Raw genomic sequence first — 25,534 nt, forward strand, 5'->3', positions numbered from 1 at the left:
GAAGACCCAACACAGTCAAATAAATAAATAAATAAATAAATAAATAAATAAATAAATAAATAATAATTAAAGGTGCTAATAATTTAAAAAAAAAAAAAACACGGCTAAAACACAGGAAGTTATTCAAAATAATTCTTCACAATTAACCAGTCTCTCTCATTTTATCCATCTCATGGGACAGGGAGAGGCAGCTGGAGACTGTGAAGATGAGGTCTCCTGCATTGCTCTAAGGTTCTCTACTTGTAAGAACAGGAAGAAGCTACACGCTACTCACCTCTTCTTCCTGTTTCTGATGGCATCGTGTATCATCTTCACTTGTACTGCCACCACGGAGAGAACTTCCACAGAAATTCGATTGAACTCATCAAAGCAGCCCCAAGCTCCTGTCTGAACCAATCCCTTATAGATATTTCCTATGGACTTAATGATGGAGTGAGGCATTAAGAATGTAACAGAAAAGGGTTTTTAGCTATTAGTTTGACTCATTCCAGGTCAGGAATAATACTGTTAGGATGTATCATTTCATAACTAACTTACTTTGTAGTCCATTTGCTCTGAACAGTTGAATACATAAACCACCATGCCCAGGGCACGGCCAAGATCTTTGGTGGTTTCTGTTTTCCCTGTACCAGCCGGGCCAGCGGGAGCCCCACTCATGGTGAGATGAAGTGACTGAGTTAAAGTAATGTAACACCTTTAAGCAAAAGAAAACACAAATATTACGATCTTCTATGAGATTCCCAGAAGATGTGAGGGACAATCCAATATTGTTTAAAGCTTAAGAAGTCACGGTCTAAGAATCTGGTTGTAACACAAAACACTGACACACCTCTGATTCGTTCATGGTAAGCATCAGGATAATATCAAATTTAATTTTAGGTTGGCTGTTTAAAAGTAATAGAGAAGAATGTACTGCTTTATTTGTCTCATTTCCTAAGAGCTGCATATTTGAATACAAATGACACTTAATTTGCAATGCTCTTGAATTTCTGATATTTCTAGGTAAACATATTATTAATATGGCAGACAACATCCCAAACTATTGTTTATAAAAGAAAAATAGATATCTTGGATGATGAATGAATTAAACACTAACTTTATTAAACTGCTATTTAATAAATACATTAAGAGATGAGATATGTAAACATAAATACAGAGTATGCAAATAATATATACCTATTTCACTGTAAAAAGCAAATATAACAAAGACATAACAATTTATTACGTTAAAATGTATTCAGGAATTCATTTTGAATGTGTCGCTACGTGCGTTTAGATTATGATAATACTTATTTTTGCAGGAAAGATTCAGAGGTTCTTAGACTGAGGAAAATTATGCAAAGACAGAATTTAATACTTGTAAAAGAAGGAAAACTAATAACCGGTGAGGACCTAACGTGAGGTTTCTGCAGACTCATGAATTATTTTTGTCTTAGCACAGACAGTGGATCTAGTGGGAAGACACACACACGGAAGACCCAGGACTAGTGTCTACTCTGCCACTCATCAGATAATCTTAAATTACATTTCTGACATCAACATGCCTCAGTTTTCTCCTCCATGAAATGAGATTTATCATAGGACTTTATTAAGAAAGCCAACCCAACACGATGCCCAAGTGGTGACGTCAATGGGCTGCTAAGAAGGCCAAAGGTAAATGCCTTAAAAAATTCAAAGTACTATGCAGGTAGAAGCAATTACTTAGGGAAACGGACAGTGTTTCTATATTTTACAGCCATCATGTTTCAGAGCATCTTACAATGAATATGGAATTGAAAGACCCCTGGACTAGGAATTATAGCACTTTTTATGGTGCAGACTATCCCCTATTAATCTTTTCTTGTGGTTCCAAGTTTTGCCTGACACATGACCACCTATATGCTGCAGACTACGTTTCCTCCCTGCCTTCCAGCCAGGAGCAGTCAAGTGACCAAGCTCCAGCCAACAATGCTATGTACTGAAATGAGTGTGCAAACCCTGGGATGCCTCCTTCGAGATGTTTTCCCCTTTCCCACTGGCTGAAACAAATGTGCAAACCACGTGTAGCATGTCGGCCCCCCAGAAGCCTATACAGCTGGACCATCTTCCTCGGGAATGTCACACAACTGAGACCCCAGCTGCCATGTTACTGAAGGCCTTATATTCTGGGTCTCTCTGGAACAGCAGCTTAGCAGCCCCAAACCAATCCACCTGTGTTCCAGCGCAAGTCTCTCAATTACAAGCTGGTTGACTTGGTTCTCTGAACCTGCCCACATAGGGCAGAAGGAAATGCTCTCTGTTCAGTCTACCACACAAGGGGAAGGTCGGCATCAAACAAGACATAATGAAAGTGTTTGAAAGGCAGCATTGTGTTAATGTAAACAATTAGTAAACAATCCAAAGAATGAAATGGGAAAGAAATGTACGTAGTGCGAACATCTTATACAGCCCTATTCACTCTATAAAAGGAACATTCATCTTCCTTTTAACTTCCAAATAAACCACATAGTGACTTTTAAATTAAAAAGTTAATAAGCTATTGGCCTCACACATTGGTAATTTTTAAAAATGCCTCTTCCCCATTTCTCCTGTACCCTGTGCCTCCCCTCACCCCCTTCTCTATGTGCAAGGGCACGTATACAGCAGACTCTAGGCATTTGCAGTTTTGACTCTTCAAGCGATTTTGTCAAGCTACAAAGTTTAATCTCTCACCCTGAAAGCAGTACATAAACTAACTAATTAAGATAGTGAACACCGACTTTTAGTTAGAGACAAGTTAAAGGGAACTGAATTAGAGAAACAATTGCAGAAGCCATACGATTCATCAAGGACAACATCACGAGCAGATTAGTATGTGCAAGAAAGATCACAAAGCTAGTGAGGGAATTCCGTCAGCCTCCCAGGGCCACCACTACCCAGCTCGACAGACAGACTTGCAACCGTCTGCCCTACCGTTCCCAGATAAAGTACACGGCATCGTGGTAACTGGATAACTGAGAACACACACGTGATCTTGAGGTGTGATTTCTCTTTCATGAATGCCAAGGACTAAATATGCTTTCTCCCACCAAATAATTCATCAGAGGTTGGAATACGAACAAAGAATCTCATGTCAATGTGACATATCCTTACCTTTACAACATTCTGACCGTGTGTACCTATTAACTTGGAGTCAAGTGGCAATGAACTTTTAAGAATCCCTTGCTGCCTTGACATGCTTGAGCCACACTGGGCTCTGTGTCTATCCCTTGAAGCTGCCAAGCTCCTTTCCATCTTAGAAACTTTGTACTTGTCTTTGCCTGTAACTTTCTGGCCCAGGATGTTTGCATAGCTGGTTCCTTGTTATCATTTGGGTCAAATGTCCTCTCATACAATCTATAGCAGGCTCTCCCTTCAAGACGCTTTCTAACCTATCACCCTGTGTTATTTTTGTTACAGCGTATATTACCACCTAACACAACTTTGTTAACGTGTTTGCCGTTCCTCTTCATTCCCAGCCACTCACACACCACACTCCCCTAGAAAGTGTGCTGTGTGAGAGCAGGAACCCTACCTGCTTGACACTGGGACAGTTCTCAGCGCAGTGGTTCAGAAGTACTGTATCTGTTGAATCATTTCTGTTCTCCTTTTCTTCCTTTCACTGTATGTAATCCTTCAAAAATGAATTCAATATAGGCAATCCCCGTTTTTACACTTCTAATAAAGGGAGGCAGTTTTGACACTTCTAATATCAGGGTGTTAGCCATAAATAACCAGAGAGAATGGACTCCGAGATCAAAGACGCTGCCTTGAGCCATATTAACTGCTCATGATTTCATGATGTGTATACCACATAGCGCCTGTAATTCTGCTTTTCTAATTCGGTTCTCTTTAACGTGTCTCTAACACCAACATATGCTATGTCACTCAATTAGTGCATTTGCTTTCTGCTTTCATACAGTTTTGCAGTTTGTTCATCATTTTCTCACAGTCCTTTATTTTCAATCTCAGACATCTTTACCCATGCTGGGGAACTTCTGGCTTGGTGTTTCCCATCTGACTCCAACTTATCCTTGTTACCTGTCAGTTAGAGGAGTGATCACTAGTCGAGGGCTGTTTCCTAAATACTCATAGAAGTACTGCAACTGGGCATCACAAATATCAACGAGGCAATGTTTCTGGGTGTCCTCCCACCGGTGACGAAGTTGAGAGCGCCAAGCAAAAGCGTGCGGAGTGACGACCTAAAAACATCACATGACATCACACACAGGACACTGAGAGTTTTAAGGCCACAAATGTAATCTATTAATCCAATCAACTCGGTTGGGTTCACATTTTACTCTTAAAAAAATCTCACAAAAGGGAAATCTCTTGTATGCTACTGCAAATTGTAATTGCATGTAGATGGCTGAATACTTAATCAGAAATATGTGTGTAATAAACGTCTTCATTTTAAGAAGGCTATTACTGTAAAACAACATCAGTTTGTTGAAGCAAGGCTTTTTTGCCCTTTTATGAATCACCCCAGTGGATTTGATCACTTTTGTGACTTTATATTCATTATCACTGAAATCAGATGGAAAAATACACTCTGTATTAAAATAGCACATAATCCATTATTTCTGCATGTCAGAGGTATAAATAAACTATACTTTCAACCAAGTCCATTCTAAAACTGTTCTGCTTTTAGCAGAGATTTCCACGTCATTTTTCATTAAACCAAACAACAGTGTTTTTTCTCTGCTATTCCTTCTTATTTTACTCAATTCTATCCATGATTTTCCCAGTTTGAAAAAATAATTCCAGTCTCTTTCAAGATCCAATTGACCCAGGGGTTTCTTAGGAATAACTGGAAGTTACCAAAATTATTATCTACTCATCTGTCTGATATCTACATAAGTCTCGACATTGCATATTTATGCATACTACGTGAGCAGGAATTAGACAGTCTCTATCTCTTTAAGTACAAAATAAAGAACATATTTTAAATCAAAATTTATCCTGCTGCAAGCAAATCACCACTGATAAAACATAATAAAATATGCAAGGTCATATTCAAAGAGTAGTTATCAATGGCTCATTATCAAAATGAGAATACATGGTAATGGTGTTTTGCAAGGATCAGTTTTAGATTAGCAATTAAGCAACATTCTTCACTGATGGTCCTGAACCTGGATCAAGAAGTTTTTTTTTTTAACTTTATGCTTACACCAGGAAGCATTTGCTAGCACTTTGTGAAGAGAATTAAAATTCACTTTGATTTTAATAAATTGAGAAGGAACTAGAAAAACAACAGGAAACATCTCATAATACAAGCATGCATTCAAATTGTGAAAGGAAATGCCACCCTCAAAAAACAAAAGGGATTTGGAAGAAGTAGGTTATGGGCATGGTATGTCAATTTTGTTCACTAGACAAGCATACTTCAGACATTTTAAGTAGTAGTGTATTTTGGAAAAAGGGTGAGAAATTCTCCTTCTGCATTAAACACTGCCGGTATCTAAGAGACACGTGGACTTTTTAAAGAGATAAGGAAAGAAGGTTAATAACACACTGAAAGGATTAGAAAATAATTTCTTTAAAGAAAGTAATTTAGCTTTCAATGGAAAAGACAAAGGCTGGCCAACATTTCTCTTTCTTCAAAAGGAAAATAATCAAAGGCACACTGAGATGATTTAGGTGGTACACAATCTTACTGCTATTGGCTGGATAAGACACAGTGGTGGTTATCACAGGCCAATGGATAATTATGTGTGGAGAAGCCAGAAGACAGGGAAATGAACAGGTGACTTCTCGTGGCTCCTCCATCCTGACTTAATTTTTGGATGATCTGAATTAGAGGCTCTTGACTTGGCCAGACCCTTTGGGATATCACTTGGGATAACTCTCATGAGGATAATATATTCGCTAACCCAAATAAAAAATACCCAAAGTAAGTGCACTCAGCTTCTTAGGACTAATTAAAATATACAACCTGAAAAAAACAAAAAAAACCAAAAAACGACTTTCTTAGAAGTACTCTTGATAATAAACACTACTTTTAGGAAACAGCAAAAACCACATGAAATTTCTACAAATAACTTGCCTTCTGAGAAATAAGTTTTGCCACCACGTCTCTGGCATGGACATCTATGGTACAAATTGTCATGATCTTCTGCCTGTCTCCAGGTAGAAGTTCTCCCAGCAGAAGTGCAATCAGCGTATTCAACTGAGAAATCTAGAAGGCATATTTTTTAAAGGAGGTAGTAGTTACAAATACAGAATCTTACAGCTCAATAGTCTTTATATTTGTAAAGGTCCCTTTAGTTTACAAAACTATTTCAAATACATTGTCCCAGCTGGCTGTCAAACTACCCTGGGGGTAGGAGTGGGAGGGAGGGATTTAATTAAATTAATTTAAATAGAATAAATATTATTACTGCCCCTCCCCCCCTCCGCCTTCTGAGCTGAGACTCAGAGAAGACAGGTCAACCTGCAGGTAATGACAAAGCCAGAGGCAGAAGCAAAGTTTCTTGGCTGCACTGAACTCACTCCCCATGTAACCACGATCTGGTCTGCAACTTTGCTGGAATAGAAATGACTGCAAAATTTTAAAAGATCAAACTGAGTTAATATCTGTCAAAGTATAGTAAGAACTAAATACCAAGTGCTGCTTTGTTTGGTTGGTTTTGGGTTTTGTTTGTGTGTTTTTGCATGGGATATAGGATGATCACTGAGAAAAGATTTAAACGGTACAGCTGATGACTAACCCGCTTAATTCTTATTCATACCCCTATTCTTGTCTAAACAAGAATTGTCTTGCCCACCAATTTCTGAGATCAATATTTTTCAAACTACTGGTCTCTTTTCCTAGAATGGAAAGGAATGAAATGGAATGGAAATGACATGGAATAGAAAGAAAGAAAAATGCTGCACTACAGTAGTAAGAATATGTATTGTTTTGTGAAAGTTTATTTCAGTTTCATACTTGAGTGTATACGTATGTGTGTAAACTTGATCTGATATAAAATATATCTTACTGTTAATTGTGGTCAGAAAGTTCTGAAGGATACTCTTAGGTGGTCATTCTGTTAGCATGCTTATTTACATAAAACATAACTGTCTTACTCAAAGCTTATTAACAACAACAACAAAATTCTGCCTTATTCCAGGGTATCATTGTAAAACTATACTGTCCCCTTTCCTGTTTAGCTCTGCAAAGGACAGTCAATGACAAACTGTTAGATCCTGAAAGAATTGGTTGCAAGTGAATATATCATATCATCAATGGCTCTCAAACCTTTGTACCTACTGTCACAAACATATTCCCTATAGTACTATTACCACATTCCAGAAAACACCAAACAATGCAGACTGCCCAGAGACTGCTGTGCAGCTGCACTGGAGAAGGTTCTATAATTACAGTAAGCATGGAGAAGGCAGGCAGGATGGCATAACCGCAGCATGCACAATTCACGTTAAATCAGAGTGTACACCGTGCCAGGCACTAACTAGGGTTATTGTCTGTATCATATCATGTAATCTTCACTACAATCTATTATCCTCATTTTGCAGATGAGAAAATTGACTCGTAGGCATATTAACCACACTTGCTAAACAGGGCAGGGGGAATTCAAATCCAGACACTCTGACTTCAGAGCCTGAGTTCTTACTGATCACATCGCATAGATTTCCTGTACCACCCTCCACAAGATCAGTCCACCCACCACTTTCAAGTTGGACAAATGGTAGTTATGCAAAAAGTATTCCAGAGAGACTTAAAATCAAACACAATGAATAAGTGGTTCAAAGGAATCAAAAATACATACTTTAGACATTCAGCATATACAACAGCCTTATAGCTTTTGTTGTATGTTCAACTTTCAATATCCTACATCTATAAAATGTAGTTACATGAGAAGAAAAGCAGAGGCGATTATTATTTCATGTATGCCATGTTCAGTGTTCATCATGATTTTCGGTTCCATGAGGGCAAGGTCTGCATCTGTCTAGCTGAGTGCTTTGTCCCCAGAGCCACTGGCTGTTGAAAAGTAGGTGCTCAGGGACTTCCCTGGTGGCAAAGTGGTTAAGAAATCGCCTGCCAATGCAGGGGACACGGGTTCGATCCCTGATCCGGGAAGATCCCACATGCCACGGAGCAACTAAGCCCGTGTGCCACAACTACTGAGCCTGCGCTCTATAGCCCGTGAGCCACAACTACTGAGCCCATGCACTGCAACTACTGAAGCCCGCGTGCTCTAGGGCCCGCATGCTGCAACTACTCAAGCCCGTGCGCCTAGAGTCCTGCTTTGCAACAAGAGAAGCCACCGCAATGAGAAACCTGCGCACCACAACGAACAGTGGCCCCCCCTCACCGCAACTAGAGAAAGTCACGTGCAGCAACAAAGACCCAACGCAGCCAAAAAACAAACAAACAGAACTGAAAAGTAGGTGCTCAATGCATGCTTGAGCACTGAGTAGATGACTGAATGAACAGTAATAGCGTATACACATGTAAGTTTCTCAACAAAATGTATAGGCATGTTGGTTAGAAAGAAGGTACTTTGGCATTGGATATTTTCTATCTCGGTCAAGATATCCAGTCTTTAGAGTCACAAATCTTACACCAGTACCGGTACTTGGTTAGAAAGAGTTGGTTGTATCAACAGTAATAATATTTTATGTCTCTTAAGAACATTTTTCAAGTGCTTTCACAAGCAATGTCTTGTCTGAGCTGCCCTGTGATTTCTCCATTATTGATTCCTTTTTTACAAAAGTTCTGTCAAGTGACAGATGATTAAAAATACAGCTCATCAACATTATCTGGACAGCATTATATGTTGGGGATCTTATACTGTCTCTCAAGATTAAACTTTCCTAATGATGTTCTTTTGTAAGTAATAAAATTCCGTACCCACACACACACAAAAATAGTAGTTATAAAATATCTATCATTTGGACAGTGGCATCAGGCAGCAATTACTATACATTCATATTGTAACTGCATACAAGTTTATAGTCTGTGATGTGTATAAAATGTTCCTCAGCAGCTTTTAAGAAATATATACTTTATCATGTAATCAGCACTTATTCTTGCCCTTGATTAAAGAAACATCACATGATTTTCTACTGGATCAAGGATGTTTGTCTCAGGTCAAAAACATCCCTCTGAAACTCAAGTGGCTGTTTTCCCGGTACACCTTGTTTCAGCTGGAGCATATGTACGGTGTATCTTGAACCAGAAAGAAGCCTACCTTTACTTACAGTCCAAACTCCTATCCATGGACACAAAGCCTTCCATGACCTCCCATCACTCTTTTCCCACCTGACATCACTCCAACCATCCTGGCCTTTTCTTCGTTTCTCCATCATGGCTGCTCCAAGGTCACAGAGACTGTTTCACCTGTCTGGAGTCATTTTCCCTCTGATCTTTGTACAGCTGGCTTCCTCTCATTATTCAAGTCTTAGTTTAAGTTCACCTCCTCAGATCAGCCTTCCCTGGCCATCCTATTTCCACCTACCCAGTTATTCTACATGTTCCTAATTTATTTTCTTCATGGTTCTTACTAGTATCTTATCATTCACTTATTTATTTCCTTGTTTACTGTTTGTCTCCTCCACTTGACTGTAAGCTCTCAAGGAGCAAGGTCCTTATCTGTCTTATTCAACACTACATTCTCACATGTAGCATAGCAGCCAGCACAAAGCATGTGCTCAGGAAACACTCGTATGAATAAACAAAGGAAGAAATGAATGACAGCAATAATACACACCAGAACATTTTGTTCTCTCATCCCCTCATTCACACAACACTAACGTGGTTACTGTTTCCAGAGCTTATAGGTCAATGAGGAATGCAGATAGATAATTACAATTGTTTTGCTAGGGCAAGTACAGACGACTATGACAGCACACAGAAATAGGACCTTCCTTAATCGAGAGCTTGGAAAGACATTTTACAGGAGAGGGTATTTATGCTGAGACCTAAAGAGTGAGTACGATTTAGGCTGTAGAGAGTTCAGGGGTTTCCCACCCAGGGAGGCAGTGTTTAAGCCACAGGAAGCAGCTCAGGATATGGCAGGTGGCCCTGGGAGGGAACTGAAAGAAGTCTGGGATGGTGAGAGGGGAAGGGAGAGACAGACCAGGTATGTAAGGATGCTGTAGAGGGAAGCGGGGTCCCAAACATGCAGGGCTGGGCCAGCTTTCTGAGGGTCTGAACTTCAATCCAAGGGCAAGAAGACACTGGTGAAGGGTTTAGGGAGGTGGGGTGATAATCGGATGTGTGTTTCTAAAAGATTTCTCTGCCTCTAGTATGATTAATTGGAGGGAAGCAGGATTGGAGAAAAAAGACCAGAGAAGAGGATGCTATACTCAATCAGGTGAGAAAAGAGTAGCTGGGACTAGGTTATTAACAAAGTAGTGAAGGAAACAGTAAGAATAAATATATTTAGGGGAACTGAAGAGACTTGGTGGTTGACTGGGTATCAGGTGAAAGAGGAGTCAAATGGGCTTCTAGTCTGAGCAACTGGTGAAGAGTGTCGGTGTTTTTTTAATGAACTTGGGAAGCACTGAAGAAGCAGGTTTGAGAAGAGTAAATATATTTTGAATGTTCTAGGCTGGACGTGCCTGTCAAATTTCCAGTGGACAAGTCCAATGTGCCCCTGACTCCACTTCAGGAGAAAGGCCTGAGCTGGAGGTCAAAGTCACCAGCATATTACAACAGAAACTGAGCAGCCATAAGGGCAGATGAGATTAGCCAGGGATATGTGGTGTGGTGACAAGAAAAAGGGATCTAAGTTAGAGCCACAAGGAACAGTTAAGGGGCAGGAGGAGGAAGAGGAACAAGGAAAGAAAACTGAAGAATAACCCAAGAAGTAAGTGGAAAAGTGGAATTCAAATAAAGGTGAATATAAGGGAAGAGGGCATTTGAAAAGGAAGTATTTCTAACATTAAAAAAATAGAAATATACTCAGTCAAGTGATTAGAAATGGCTCTTGGAGAGAGATGAGGATGAAAAAATGGAATGAGTAAGTATAGATATTTAGTTCAAAAAGCTTGGTTATAATATAAGTTCCGGCGATAGAGTAGGAAATGGAAGGAGGTGTGACATCAAGGAATACTTTTTGGCGGTTGTATTGTTTTTAAGCAATGTGAGAGACTTGGGAATGTTTAATTGCTGATGGGAATGAGCCAGTGTAAGAATTTGAAGACACAGTAGAGAAGGAATCACGGAAATCCTGCAGACGAGACCCAGAGCACAGATGGAGACAAGGCTCCAGATGGTCAGAGGCCATCCTTCCATTTTAACAAGAGGACGGTGCAGAAGGCAGAACACCAGCCCCACTGCCATTGATCTAGTTCCTCTCTGATGGCATCAGCAGATAATACGAACTAATATTTATTGAGCTCTTACTAGCTAACATATCTAACAAGCATTATTATATATGTGTGCATGTGTATGTGTATATATATAGTATGTGTGTGTATAATATCTATCTGTGTGTATATATACATACACATATTTCTAATTTAATCATCCCCACAATAACTCTGTGGGGAAGGTACTATTATTATTCTCATTTTATATATGAGAATACGAGGTAATTTGCCCAAGATCACAGAGTTATAAATGGAGGAGCCAGGATTTAGTACATGATCCTAGGATTTTATCGTATATTTTATAAACCCCAAAGTTTCCCATGTGGATAACATATTCTTTAACAGAACACCTTGGCCATACAAGAGTTGACCTCTAATGATTCCAGTGGATGCAAAGAGGTAACTAGGCATCCCCCTCCTATAAACTCTCATATTTAGATAAACATGGAAACAATTCCCAAGAAAGAGACATGAATCTTGATCACTGAGGTTTATCTGTTACAAATGTCTAAGACACCACGGTGTTCTTCCAAAGAGGATCAGCTTGCTTGGTGGGACGATGGTGAACTCACCATGAAGGAAGGTGTCAGGCATACACAGTAACGTACTCAAGGTCAGAGAGAAGGGCTGGTTCCCGATACATAATGGTGGTTGATTCTCAATTTTGTCCTCACCCAGCTCCTACAGCAGTATGGTATAAAGAGGCCATGCCTGTAAACTTAAAGAGACATGTCCCTAAATACTATAGGTTAAATAAGGCAACACAGGAAGAACATTTTCCTTGTAGTAGCAGAAGCACTGCAATTTTACCAGGATCAAGGCATGGCAGATTTCCCAGCTTAGGCACACCCAAGCCACAGCAGCAAAGAAGCTGGAAGGGCCCCTCGGTAGAAATGTTAATATCTGGAGCTTGTAGCCCTCAGCTCAGCCAACTGAAGTGAACATTACAAGGTAACTACTACAGCACTTTGGGAGTCAGCTACCAGAACCCTCAACCTCTTTCCATCTGGACATAGACAGAAGTAATGCTCTCTGAGCCTCTTAACAATAGCAACAAGATCTCTAATCCCGAAACCCACCAATGTTTCAACTTAAGCAATATCAGAAACAATGGATTTTCATTTCAGCTAGAACAAAGAAAATTGCCAAAGAGACCAGGTCCCACACTCTCTGACACTATCAGGTCATGGGTTGTGGAATCTCGGTTTATCGCCTCCCTTTGCACTGTTCATTTTCTACTTCTCCTTCAGTCATATTGCGAAAACCAGCACAATATTGAGCAATGTATGTCAGAGACAGTGAGCATAATTACCCCATTCCTGACATTAATGGAAATGATGTTAATGTTTCACTATTAAGCATGATTTTCTCTCTAGGTTTCCGGTAGATAATCTTCATCAAGTTATCAAGTTTCTTTCAGATGCTATGTGGGAAAAGAAAAAGGTGTAAAAATTGATAATCTAAGCTCCCACCTTAAGAAACTTGAAAAAGAGAGGCAAATTAAACTCAAAGTAAGTAGATGAAAGGAAGTAATCAAGATAAAGCAGAAATCAGTGAAATACAAAACAAACAGTAGAGAAAATCAACAAAATCCAAGATTCGTTTTTTGAAAACTTAAATAAATTGATAAACACATAGAAAGTCTGATTACAAATAAAGGAGAGAAAACACAAATCACCAACACCAGGAATGAAAGGGGGACACGATGCCAGATCCTCCAGATGTGCTAAGGATAACGTCGATATAGGAAGACCAACTCACATCAATAAGTTTGAAAACGCAGATCAGGGGTGGATGACCATTTCCTGTAAAGGGCCAGACAGTAAATGTTTCAGGATTTGAGGGGTACATGGTCTCTAGTGCAATGATACCACTTAGCCAGTGAAGCGTGAAAACTACCAAACACCTAGGCACCGGGCCAGATTTGGCCAGATGGCTGTAACTCGCCAAACACGGACTTGGAAAAAATGGGTAAATACCCTGAAAAACAGAAATTCCCAAAACTAACACAAGAAAAAAAGAAACCAAAAAAGCTACACAACAGCATGTACACAAAAGAAATCAATTTATAATTCATAAAGAAAGAAAACCCCAAGCCCAGATAGCATTACCATTGATTTCTGTAATAAACTCTTTCACAAAATACATGAAAATGCAATACTTTCCAATTCCTTTTAAGGAGCATAATTCTCATCCCCAAACTGGCAGAGATATTATAATAAAAGAAAACTACAGATAAATGTCCCTTATGAATATAAATGCAGAATTTCTGGACAAAATATTAGCAAATAGAATCCAGCAAAAAATATATACATCTATAAATGGTAATACATCATAAATGCAAAGTTGCCTTAGCATTCAAAAATTCACCTTAGTAACAGAATAAAAGAGAAAAACCACAAGAGTATCTCAGCAGACTTGAAAAAGTTCAACTCCTCTTCAAAATAAGAATTCTCAGTATGTAGTAATGGAAGGTATTCCCCTCTATTTGAGAAAGGTCATCTACAAAAATCTAGAACTACTATCATACTTAATGGTAAAACATTGTTCTTCCCTAAGACTGGGATTACTTCTATTTAACATTATACTGAAGGTCGTAGCCAATTCAATGACTCAAGAAAAGGAAATAAATGGCAAAAAAGAATGGAAGGTCAGAAGTAAAACTGTCATTATTTACAGATGGTATATTTATGTACATAGAAAGCCTGTGAAACTATCTTTAAAAAAAACAAGCAAACAACCTACTACAACTAGCAAGTAAATGTGGCAAAGTCTCAAGACACAGGTAAATATTAAAACATCAAAATATTTCTGTATACCAGCCACAAACATTAGAAAATTTAAAATTAATTAGCATATGTTTACAGCATCAAAACATATCAATTATCTAAAAATAAATCTAGCAAGAAATGTACAAGACCTCTGCATTGAAACCTACAGAAAACACTGTTCAGAGAAATTAAAGAAACCATTGGAACAGGGCTCTATTTAGGAGGTACCTATCTTTAAATTTAAACTTTCTTACCATTTCTATTATTTCTGTGGTTACTGGTCTACTCAAGTTTTCCACCTCATTTTGAATTAATCTTAGAAACAGTGTTCATAGAAAATTATCCATTTAATTTAGATTTTCAACTTAAATATTAGTATAAAATCACATGTAGTGTTGTACAGTCTTCTAAAAAAAAATCTCTTTCTCATACAAGAGATTTTTCTTTTCTCTATCCCTTTGTTGTTTCTGCTGTCTCCTCTGAACTGCAAATCTTTGTCAGTGTTTGATCTGTTCAAAGAACCAACGCTTGAGTTAATGGATCAGACTGGACTCATGGCCTATATGGGTAACAAATCTCTTTTCCTGTTACCTCCACTTATTGTGGGGATCTTGAGTTACTTCAGGATCTGTTCTGCTTTTTTCTCTAGAACAGGAATTGGTAGACTACAGGTAATGAGCCAAATATGGCCCACCACCTGTTTTTATAAATTAAGTTTGATTGGAACTCAGCATGCCAATTCATTTAAAAATTGCCTATGGCTTCTTTCCTACTCCAACAGCAGAGAGGAGTGGTTGTGAAAGAGATTACAAAGCCCATAAAGACTAAAATATTTACTATTCCATCCTGCATGGAAAAAGTTGTCCAACCCAAGATCTACAGTCAAGACACAATCATGGCAGAAGTCCTCAATAAACGTCTCACTTTGTTTATGAAGTATTTCTCAGGCCTTTATCCTGGGGACAAACACTCTCACTGATAATCTCTTGGGATGTACAGGAGGCAGGAATGGTTCCAACTGTTCACCTCTTATACATTCATTACTTATCACTGACCATGGACCATGAGCCCCACATGTTTTTTTACCTTTATTGAATCTCAGTTTGTAATTTCTCTGGAATTTCATTGGGATAAAGTAGGCTTATCATGGCAATAGCTTCTTCTTTTTAGTATGTTTGGACTGTGATTTTCTCTGCTCTTAGTCATCTATCAGTTTGATTCCATCTGTTATCAACTTCTAGGCATTCCTCAAATTATCTGGTCCAGTATTTCCAGGTACAATATGACTTCTTTTCATATACCTTGTCTTTCAATATAATTTTTGATGCATTAAAGTAACCAGGTTGGGCCCAAGATGGAGTCGCTCACGTTACCCACATCAGCAAACCAAAAGGTAACCGTTTCTATGTTGGGCTCTCCCAGAAAAAGCAGGCTTAGGTCAACCAAGCAGTGTTTGCCTGCTCAGCACACGTTACCTGACCTGGCTCCAAGGCTTCCCTTTGCTCCTTACAAGGAAAGTAACCCTGCTTTAATTAATCAGCAAATGCCCCTTCCTTGTTCCTGCTTACTTTGGTCTATAAAAATCTCTCGTCTCCTACAGCTCTCTGGAGTTCCTTTCCGTCTGCAGACTGAATGCTGCCTGATTGATGAATCACTGAATAAAAGCCTACTAGGTCAGTAAATTGCCTGTGGAAAAATTTTCTTTTAACAGATGAGAGGGGTGGTAGAGAATATGTGCTCTACTCATCATCTTGTAGCTTCCTGCTATTACGAAGCATGAGCCTATCAGATCACAAATTTCTATAAAGACAAAAACAAACAAAAAACTCATTTCCAATATACACTGTGTAACTGCAGCCTTCACAGGCTTCCCTATTTGGGTCAAAGGGTCAGGGTGAGATAAGAACACTATCAACACGGTATGCAATTGTTTTTGGAAAATTTCTCAATGATTAAAAATGAGGCCAAAAACTGACCCTAAGTAGGAAAATGAGAGTCTCTTTCTTATACATATAATATTTCTGAATACTTGTGGTCAGAAAGGATAAATAGTTAAATAAGAAAAGCTTTATATTGTTTATTGTGAGTCTTATTAAAAGTACCCTAGGCAATGTCCCAGCACACTAGTAATTAATATTTTGAATCCAAAATGTTTCCATCTCTTTTTCGCTGATTTGCACACAGCTCAATGATAAAGGAAGAGTGGAAAAAACATTCTTATCATATCCCAAGCCTAACCAAATACTTTTGCCAGGGAACGCTCAAATTTGAGAAATTATATTTTATTTGTTTTACTTTCAAAGACTCTGGCAAGGCAGGGATATATATTCAAAATGCAGTATTTTTGCCTTTAATCCCAACACTATCTAACATGCAATTACAGTATGTCTGGGGGGAAATAAAGTTTAAAATAATTATCTTCGTTTACCTCACTACAATTTGGAACTGAGAACTAAGGAAATAAATTACTTGTTCAGGTAGATTGTCAGTTACAGCCAACTCTGATTTCAGTTTTGAACTTAAGCTATTTTAAAGGACTGAAGTTCACCTTAAAAACTGCTCACAGTATTAGCAAGAGTAGTTTTAATTAAAAACAAACTCCAGCAGATGGTTACCTCCATTTTTAAAGAGCGAAAACGAATGGGGTTTCAATTTAGATTGAAATGCACACACTTCTCATGAACCAAACTGAAGCTTTAACAATATTCAAATGTTAGCTGCTCTGGTGTGCATATTAGTAACAGTGGCAACATTGAAATGCTGTACTGAAGGCATCTGTTGGCTGGTCTGTCAAACATTTCAATTCATGCTGGAAGTGTTTCATAATTAAGCACGTAAATGCTGTCTTCATAAACCACCCTCTTTGTCTACTTCTCATCTAACACAAAAAAGAAGCATTATTATAACTCGAACAAAATGGAAAACTTTAAAACTATTTTAAAGGAGAAAAAAGCTAAATTTTCTTAATTAGCTGAATAAGCTAGAGCTATTGGAATATAAATAACTTTAGCTCTAAGAATAAAAAGGATCAACCCTTACATTTAGGTCTTTAATCCATTTTGAGTTTATTTTTGTGTATGGTGTTAGGGAGTGTCCTAATTTCATTCTTTTACATGTAACTGTCCAGTTTTCCCAGCAGCACTAATTGAAGAGGCTGTCTTTTCTCCATTGTATATTCTTGCCTCCTTTATCAAAAATAAGGTGACCATACGTACGTGGGTTTATCTCTGGGCTTTCTAACCTGTTCCATAAGAACCTAGGGGCAGGACAGGAATAAAGATGCAGACGTAGAGAATGGACTTGAGGACATGGGGAGGGGGAAGGGTAAGCTGGGACAAGGTGAGAGAGTGGCATGGACATATATACACTACCAAATGTACAATAGATAGTGGGAAGCAGCCGCATAGCACAGGGAGATCAGCTCGGTGATTTGTGACCACCTAGGGGGGTGGGATAGGGAGGGTGGGAGGGAGAAGCAAGATGGAGGAGATATGGGGATATATGTATACATATAGCTGATTCCCTTTGTTATAAAGCAGAAACTAACATGCCATTGTAAAGCAATTATACTCCAATAAAGATGTTAAAAAAAAAAGAATCAACCCAATGTTGATGACAGGGGAGGCAATAGACAATTCTCATGCACTGATACTGGGAAGGTAAACTTGGCATGATGTTTTGAAGGCTTAAGAAGGTATAGTCCCTGACCTAGCAATTCTACATCTAGAAGTTTATCCTGAAGAAATAAAGAAAAATATGCGCAACATGGATGTAAACACAAAGCTGTTTACTACAGTATTATTATTGAGAGCCAAAAATAAAAACAACCTAAATAGCAGTAATAATAACAACAGGCAGTCTTACAACACATTGGGTTAAACTGAATGGACAATTCCTTTATTAACACACAGGATATTTGAGTAAGACGAAACACATCCACATGCAAAGTACACAGCCAAACATGAGACAGGGGGAAACAGAGAGGGGGAAGGAAGAAAGGGAAAGGGTTGGGGGAGAGTGGGTGATAGTCCCTAATGCCAAGGATGTGCATCCAAGCTAGAGCAGTAGAATGAGGTTAACAGGCTAATGCCACGGCAGGCGAAAGGAGAATTTGAGTAGAGAACCAAACATCGGAGACTGAAGTTTAAATTGCCCACGTGGCAACACCACATTTCTGTTCTCTGCCTCTTGTACTCCCTGAGCAAGGCAGGGAGTTAGAATTGAGATGCTGACATAAAGCCAAGATCCTCAGAGTATTACACAGTCCAATACAAGGTTCTAGAAAAACTCTACCCACCAGCTCAGAGAAGCAAGAAGAAAGCTTGAAACATCTTGGGGCTTTGGATAGGAAAAATGTCCTCTAAAAGAAATCAAAATCTCAGGCCTAAGCCATGTGAAGCTATGGCATCCAAAATGACCCTGCCACTATGATCGGTAAATCCCAGACTGAGTAATTAACCACAAAATTAATCCAGAACTCACAAAACCTGTAGAAACCTGGAGGAAACAAGGAGAAAAACATGTAGGGACATCTGCTCAGTGTAGAACACACAGTATTCCTCCAGAAAAAAAAAGCCAACCTAAAGATAACCTTTAAAAATAAACATACAGGGCTTCCCTGGTGGCGCAGTGGTTGAGAATCTGCCTGCCAATGCAGGGGACACGGGTTCGAGCCCTGGTCTGGGAAGGTCCCACATGCTGCGGAGCAACTAAGCCCGTGAGCCACAACTACTGAGCCTGCGCGTCTGGAGCCTGTGCCCCGCAACAAGAGAGGCCAGGACAGTGAAAGGCCCGCGCACCGCGATGAAGAGTGGTCCCTGCTTGCTGCAACTACAGAAAGCCCTCGCACAGAAACGAAGACCCAACACAGCCAAAAATAAATAAATAAATTTATAGAAAAAAAAAAAATTAAAAAAAAAATACAAAGAATAAGTTCAAATTAAAAAAAATAGCCCCAAAAGAACAGAACAACCTAAATAAGACTATTAATGAGATAGAAGAATAAAAACCATAATGAAGACATGTCATTATAAAACTGATTTTTAAAGAACCAAAAAGAACTTTGGGAAATTGAGATATAGTAACTGAAATTAAACTTATGAAATGGGTATGTATTAATAAAAGTCTTTAGGGGTAAAGATGACTGACATCAGCAACTTCCTTTGAAAGTGTAATTGGAGAGTCTTACATAGGAAGAAAAAAATATGTACAGTATCTAGGTGTGGGTGGTATACTGGATCCTTGGGAGATAATGGACAAGGATGGATGTTTTTTGTTTGTTTTATTTATTTTTTATTGAAGTATGGCTGATTTACAATGTTGTGTTAATTTCTGCTGTACAGCAAAGGGACTCAGTTTTATATATATATATATATATATATTTATATATATATATATATATATATATATATATATATATATATATATATATATATATATATATATATATACACACATTCTTTTTTATATTCTTTTCCATTATGGTTTATTTCAGGATATTGAATAGGATATTGAATATAGTTCCCTGTGCTATACAGTAGGACCTTGTTGTTTAAGGATGGATGTTTTTTAAACCCATGTAGAAAGCAAGAAGAACGACAACACCAAACTACAAAATGGAAAGCTAAACAAATGATTGCTAAAATCTTCCTAGCATCATACCTTGAACACAGAAGACACTCTATAAAACAAGAATAAATGAATGAATGAATGAAGCTTACCTCTTCAAGTCCCTTTAAATCTCAAAATCATAAATCTTATAAAATACCTGTTTTTTATGGAAATCCTTTAGGGCCGTTTCGTAGCCTTCCTCTAGCCTACTGAAGGCTATTCCTACATCTGTAGTCCACCAGATTTGTGAGCTAGTTAGTGCGACTTGAGCCGGGAAATCAAAAATCCACAGTTCCCTGGGTTTGTCCTCATAGGCTGCGATGGCTTCTGTGATAGAACGTCGCACTGTCTCTTGCATGGTCTGTTCCAGCTGCAGAAGCCACGTTTCCACCTTTTGAAGCAAATGGAAGTGTTGTAACACAGGCTTAATTATGGAAAAGGGATTATTCCATCCTCTCATGGGCTTGAAGGCTACACAGAGAGGGAGGCCTCAGGTGGATTTATTTTAAACCCCTGTACTAGAAAGATAACTCAAACGAGCCAGTGAACTACTGATTAATGAAGTCTTTCCTACATGAACCTGGCTTCTGCTGGGATACTGCTCATCTTATTTCACCTACCAGCTGGCTGATAAAATTCCACATCCTAAACAGACAAGGTGTTCTCCATTATTCATTTTTCAGATTTGAAGACCTGATGGTTCTAGACCAAGATCCCCTCTGATAACACACAGTGTTTTGAGAAACCGAGCATCACAGCCAATATGCTAGAGTAAAATTCTAGAGATTTGGAAATAATAGGAAATTGATTTTTTTAAACTGAAGTACAGTTGATTTACAATGTTGTGTTAGTTTTAGGTATACAGCAAAGGGATTCAGTTATACATATATTCTTTTTCAGAATTTTTTCCATTATGGGTTATTACAAGATATTGAATATAGTTCCCTGTGCTATACAGTAGGTCCTTGTTGTTTATCTGTTTTATATATAGCAGTGTGTATCCGTTACTCCCAAACTCCTAATTTATCCCTCCGCCCACTTTCCCCTTTGGTAACCATAAATTTGCTTTCTGTGTCTGTGAGTCTAGGAAAGTGATTTTTTAAACGTATCTTTTGATCATTTTTAAATCTACTAAAGATTCTACCCTCAAATCTACATAGTTCCTAGTCTTAAGCCGAAGTGTTTTCAGCAAGTATCTTAATTATATTCCCTACTGGCTCTCATCCTCACACTTGTCATAAATTAGACAGCAGGAGAGTATGAGAGATAGGACAACTGCCGACTTGTGAAAATCTTTTTTAAAAAAATTCATTTGAAGTTTATTTTGCTCCCACAAATATATTTCTGCCAGTTTTCCATCCTATTCAAATATGCTTTGTTATATTTATCCATATATCTGTTTCTTTGGGATGATATTATATAACAAAAAGGATACCTATACCATTTGCAAATAATTGATCATATCAATAAAAAATAACTATAATAAATAAATTCCAAGGACTATGTGAGATCCTGAAGATTATACAACTGATTTCTTTCCCCACCTCTGTGAAGATGACACAGCATTCATTCCTACAGCCTCTTTCTCTGGAGAACTGGGAAGGAGCAGTACGTGGTCAGTGAGCTGACAGCCTTCCCTATTGGAAGAAAAAGGGCAGAACCATCCCCAACATCCTAAAAGATTTCTCTCCTGGCTTCCTAGCTGGGCTTTATTCAGATGCCTGAAAGCAGGTGACCTAATCACTACTGTAGTCACTCTGCACAACGCTTAATGTCACCAAGCAGCAAGCTCCTTTAGTAAATCAGGTATCATTTGATCATACCCCAGATACTCTGGGATCCATGTCCTCAGTATGGCCACCTGTTCTCGAGAGCTCTCCAGTCCATCTGGGAAGACCAAACACACATACAAGGTGACACATCAACCCGTGTTCAGAGACTATGCCACCAACGGCAACTCAGCTCAATATAATTTGAGAACTAAGCCCTGATGAGGTGCTTGCTTGATCTCCCACTTCTTGGTCTTTCATCAGCTTCCGTCCGACCCTCTATGACAAGAATTATCACTTCCCATTATCACTAATTATGTGAATATCCATTTATTCAATAAGCTTAAGAGGTCCCCAAGGACAGGTGCCATGTCTTATTCTTTTCTGGATCTCCAAAAGCCAAACCCAGCAGCTGGTACATAGTAGGTATTCAATAAAAACCTGTCGAATAAAACGCAAAGAGCCAAAACTGGGAGGAACCAATCTAAAAGTGTGGGGGGAAGAGGGGGGGAGGACCTAAAGTAAAAGCATCTTTTTATAAAACAGGCAATTAGAGGGTAAATGTGCTACATGCTCAAAAGTCTCTAGCATAAGTTGCTTATATAAAATAAGATAGAGCACTGTGAAAACTTTCAGTACCAAGGGTTCCTGCTAGTGACACCCACATCTATGGTTGGACTGTCCTCCTTCTGGGCACTATGCCAATCAGCTAGCAGTCTGCCGGGGGGAGGCAGACAGCAACACACTTTTGTCAAGATAGTTTATGGTGACTCTTTCTAATCATTGTAATAATATCCTAAAGAGCCCCAGAGATCACAAATACACTTTAATCAAATTATTCCACCATCTGCTTCCCCTGCATTTGGCAGGATTTTTCTGGTACAATATTAAAAAGCAACAGAGAGGAATAAAGGAAACCCTTGTAAAAAAAAGGTTGCCATCACAGTTCTGCAAGGGACCCTTTAAGGAACCCCCTGCCTCAACCTAAACTGTTCTGTAATAGAGGGTACTGTCTCAGTTACCCTGCGGATTAGCTCAAGCTATATAAGCATCGTAGTAAAAAGATGCAATTCCTCTGAATCATCTGAAAACACCAAGAGCTGCTTCCTAAATCGTTAAGAGCCATTCTTACAGATAACTGTTAAGAATATGTTTGAGGTGTTTGGCTGTGAGAGAAGAGAGTATGTTAACTGTCCGTGCGCACGGTAATTAGTGTACATGACATTAGCTAAGCGGACTCGATCAACTTTATTTACGAGCAGCCATTTACAACACCCATGTCAGAATCCTGAACCACAGTCTCTTTAGAACGTGCTTCATTGCAAGGTGCTGCTTCACCCTAACCCTTCCCTGTACTCTGAGCAGGGGTGAAAACAATATGCTCTGTAGGAGATTCAGTCACTGGGTGGCATTTGCTACTAATTCTGGGGTTTACTCGTTCAGTCTGTGACAGTCCCTCCCGTCTGGCTCAACTGTGAGCAAGCCTGAGCTCCTGCAGGGTGCTGAAGCCTGATAATCAGAGTGGGAAGCGCGGCAGAGGAGCCCTCTGTCACACCAGACACAGGTAAACGGGAATCTCTGAGCACAAAACTAACCGGAGCCTCATTTGACATGAGTTGATTTTTTTCTTGTTCAACTTTTAAAAATTATCCCCCCAATACTTCTCTGGCATAGAGAACCTCATAAGCAAATCTTACATGGCCTATGCATTCACACTCAGCTGGGAATGGCACGTATTCCTTTTCTTTGCTGTACATTCCAACGGCCCTGTGTGCGGAAACATCCTGATGGTCTTCAAACTGCAGATCTACAATGCTGTCAAAGAGTTTGGAAAGGTGGTGTGTAACCTAAGACAAGATAATAAGAAGAGATAAGAGCATTTCTTACTGGATATGTATTCTGGTAATCTACAGATGTGGCTAAATGAATTCCCAAAACTGTCTTTATATCGTTACAGAGATGCCTCAAAATGTCTTTCTTCCAAATAAAAATCACTTCTTCAATTCCAGAGTTTGAAATGACCCAGATGGAGAAGTGGCCAGGCACTCTGATCACACCGTCAGGTGTTGGGAGGTGAATACTTAGCCTGCTAGGTTATCTATTCTCTCCTTAAAGGCTGGAGACTTACCAACTTCTCTATCTGTACCATATTCCTGTAGCAATCATCCTGCTGGGAATTTTGTGGTCAGGTTATTAAAATTCAGACATGGTATTTTACTTACACCATAAAAGACCTTGTATTGTTTAAAAACAAAAAGCTGTGTTAAAATATTTGAAATGAAGATGTAAATTAGATACAGTCTTATTCTTGGGTCAGGTCCTATGTTACTGTGCACTTGCTTTGCTATTTACATGAGCCCCAGAGCATATTTGTTACATAAGAAAGGTGAATGGGATTCCCCCATTTTCACTGACAAAGAAATTGAAGATAAAGTATTAGGTGACTTCATCAAGTTGACACTGCTAAGAATAAGTGGTAGTTAGATCTTAAACCTCCAAGTCCAAGCCACATCTACAAAGTTCGAACTCTTCGAGCATCATAACCTTTTACATCCTAAGTTGTGGGATCTCCAAAAGAACCCCCAGTAAATAGCATACTGAACCCTGTGCAGGTTCTGGACTCCTTGAAAAATAAAATCAAGTTAAAAAGACAAACAGCAGCACGTGTTCTGCTAGAGGCCAGTTCAGAGATGAAAGCCCCACTGGCCTCCAAACAGAACACAAGAATCAATAAGACTTATCCATCTGGTCATATCAGCACAGACCGGGACCGGCCTCTCCACCCAGCAGGACTGGCAAGGAGGAAAGGAGAGGAGTTCTGCAGGCTATCAGTCAGGCAAGCTGCTCTACCTCCCCCTGGGGTGGACGGAACAAAGGGCAGAGTGAACCACAGGAAGTGTCAGGAATGGGAACAAGCTCTCCCTCCTTACACTTGGCAAAACTACTGCAAAACCTGAGAAGTGGGAAACAGTTTGGTGATTCCTCAAAAAGTTCACTATAAACTTGTCATAGGACCCAGTAATTCCACTCCTAGATATATACCCCAAATTATTGAAAACATGTACTCAAATACTTGTACAGAAGTTCAGAGCAGTATTATTCACAGCAGCCAAAAGGTGGAACCAACCTAAATGTCCATTGATGGATGAATGGACACATTGTGCATTGTGGCATATCCATACAATGGAATATTGTTCAACCATCAAAAGGAAGGAACTACTGGTACACTCTACAACATGGATGAACACTGAAAACATGCTACGTGAAAGAAGCCAGTCACAAAAGATCATATAGTGTATGATTCCATGTACATGAAATGGCCACAATAGGTACATCCACCAGAAACAGAAAGCAGACTGATGGCTAGTAGGAGACAGGAGGACGAGGGAATGCACGATGACTTCTTAATGGGCATGAGGTTTTATTGTGGGGTGACGAAAATATTTTGGAACTAGATAGAAGTGATGGATGCACAACATTGTGAACAGACAAAATGCCAATGAATCATACACTTTAAAATGGCTAATTTTATGTTACCTGAATTTCACCTCAATAAAAAAAATAATAATAAAAGGTGCTGGTAACCAGAAGACAGTGTCAAGCTATAGAACATTTCCCAGCACATAGCATTAAAGCCACCTCTGCAATGACTTTTTCCTGAAATACAGTTTAACTGGACTTGATAACTATCCCAATAGCAGCTTCTACAAACAACAGCAACCTGTCTAAATTTCCCATATGAAAAGACCAATACCAACATTGGTAGGGAGGGCTTCCCTGGTGGCGCAGTGGTTGAGAATCTGCCTGCCAATGCAGGGGACACGGGTTCGAGCCCTGGTCTGGGAAGATCCCACATGCTGCGGAGCAACTAAGGCCATGCGCCACAACTACTGAGCCTGCGCGTCTGGAGCCTGTGCTCCGCAACGAGAGAGGCCCGCGCACCGCGATGAAGGGTGGCCCCCGCTCGCCGCAACTAGAGAAAGCCCTCGCACAGAAACGAAGACCCAACACAGCCAAAAATAAATTAATTAATAAATTAATTTTAAAAAATATATATTGGTAGGGAAC

At 39.2% G+C, this 25,534-nt stretch overlaps 1 protein-coding gene across 1 annotated transcript in view; it reads right to left on the reverse strand.

Annotated features, from left to right (window-relative positions):
• The window catches only part of DNAH11 (dynein axonemal heavy chain 11), a 324,223-nt gene that overhangs the window by 190,016 nt on the left and 108,673 nt on the right, over positions 1–25,534 (reverse strand). The window contains exons 29-34 of the mRNA XM_068550514.1: positions 23,164–23,313; positions 19,855–20,088; positions 6,044–6,175; positions 4,039–4,199; positions 538–694; positions 275–420 (exon numbers count right to left, since the gene is read on the reverse strand). Coding sequence (XP_068406615.1) covers positions 275–420; positions 538–694; positions 4,039–4,199; positions 6,044–6,175; positions 19,855–20,088; positions 23,164–23,313 — 980 coding nt within the window. The remainder of the gene's footprint in view (positions 1–274; positions 421–537; positions 695–4,038; positions 4,200–6,043; positions 6,176–19,854; positions 20,089–23,163; positions 23,314–25,534) is intronic.

This window comes from Eschrichtius robustus, chromosome 8, assembly GCF_028021215.1.
Source record: "Eschrichtius robustus isolate mEscRob2 chromosome 8, mEscRob2.pri, whole genome shotgun sequence".
NCBI classification, from domain to species: domain Eukaryota; kingdom Metazoa; phylum Chordata; class Mammalia; order Artiodactyla; family Eschrichtiidae; genus Eschrichtius; species Eschrichtius robustus.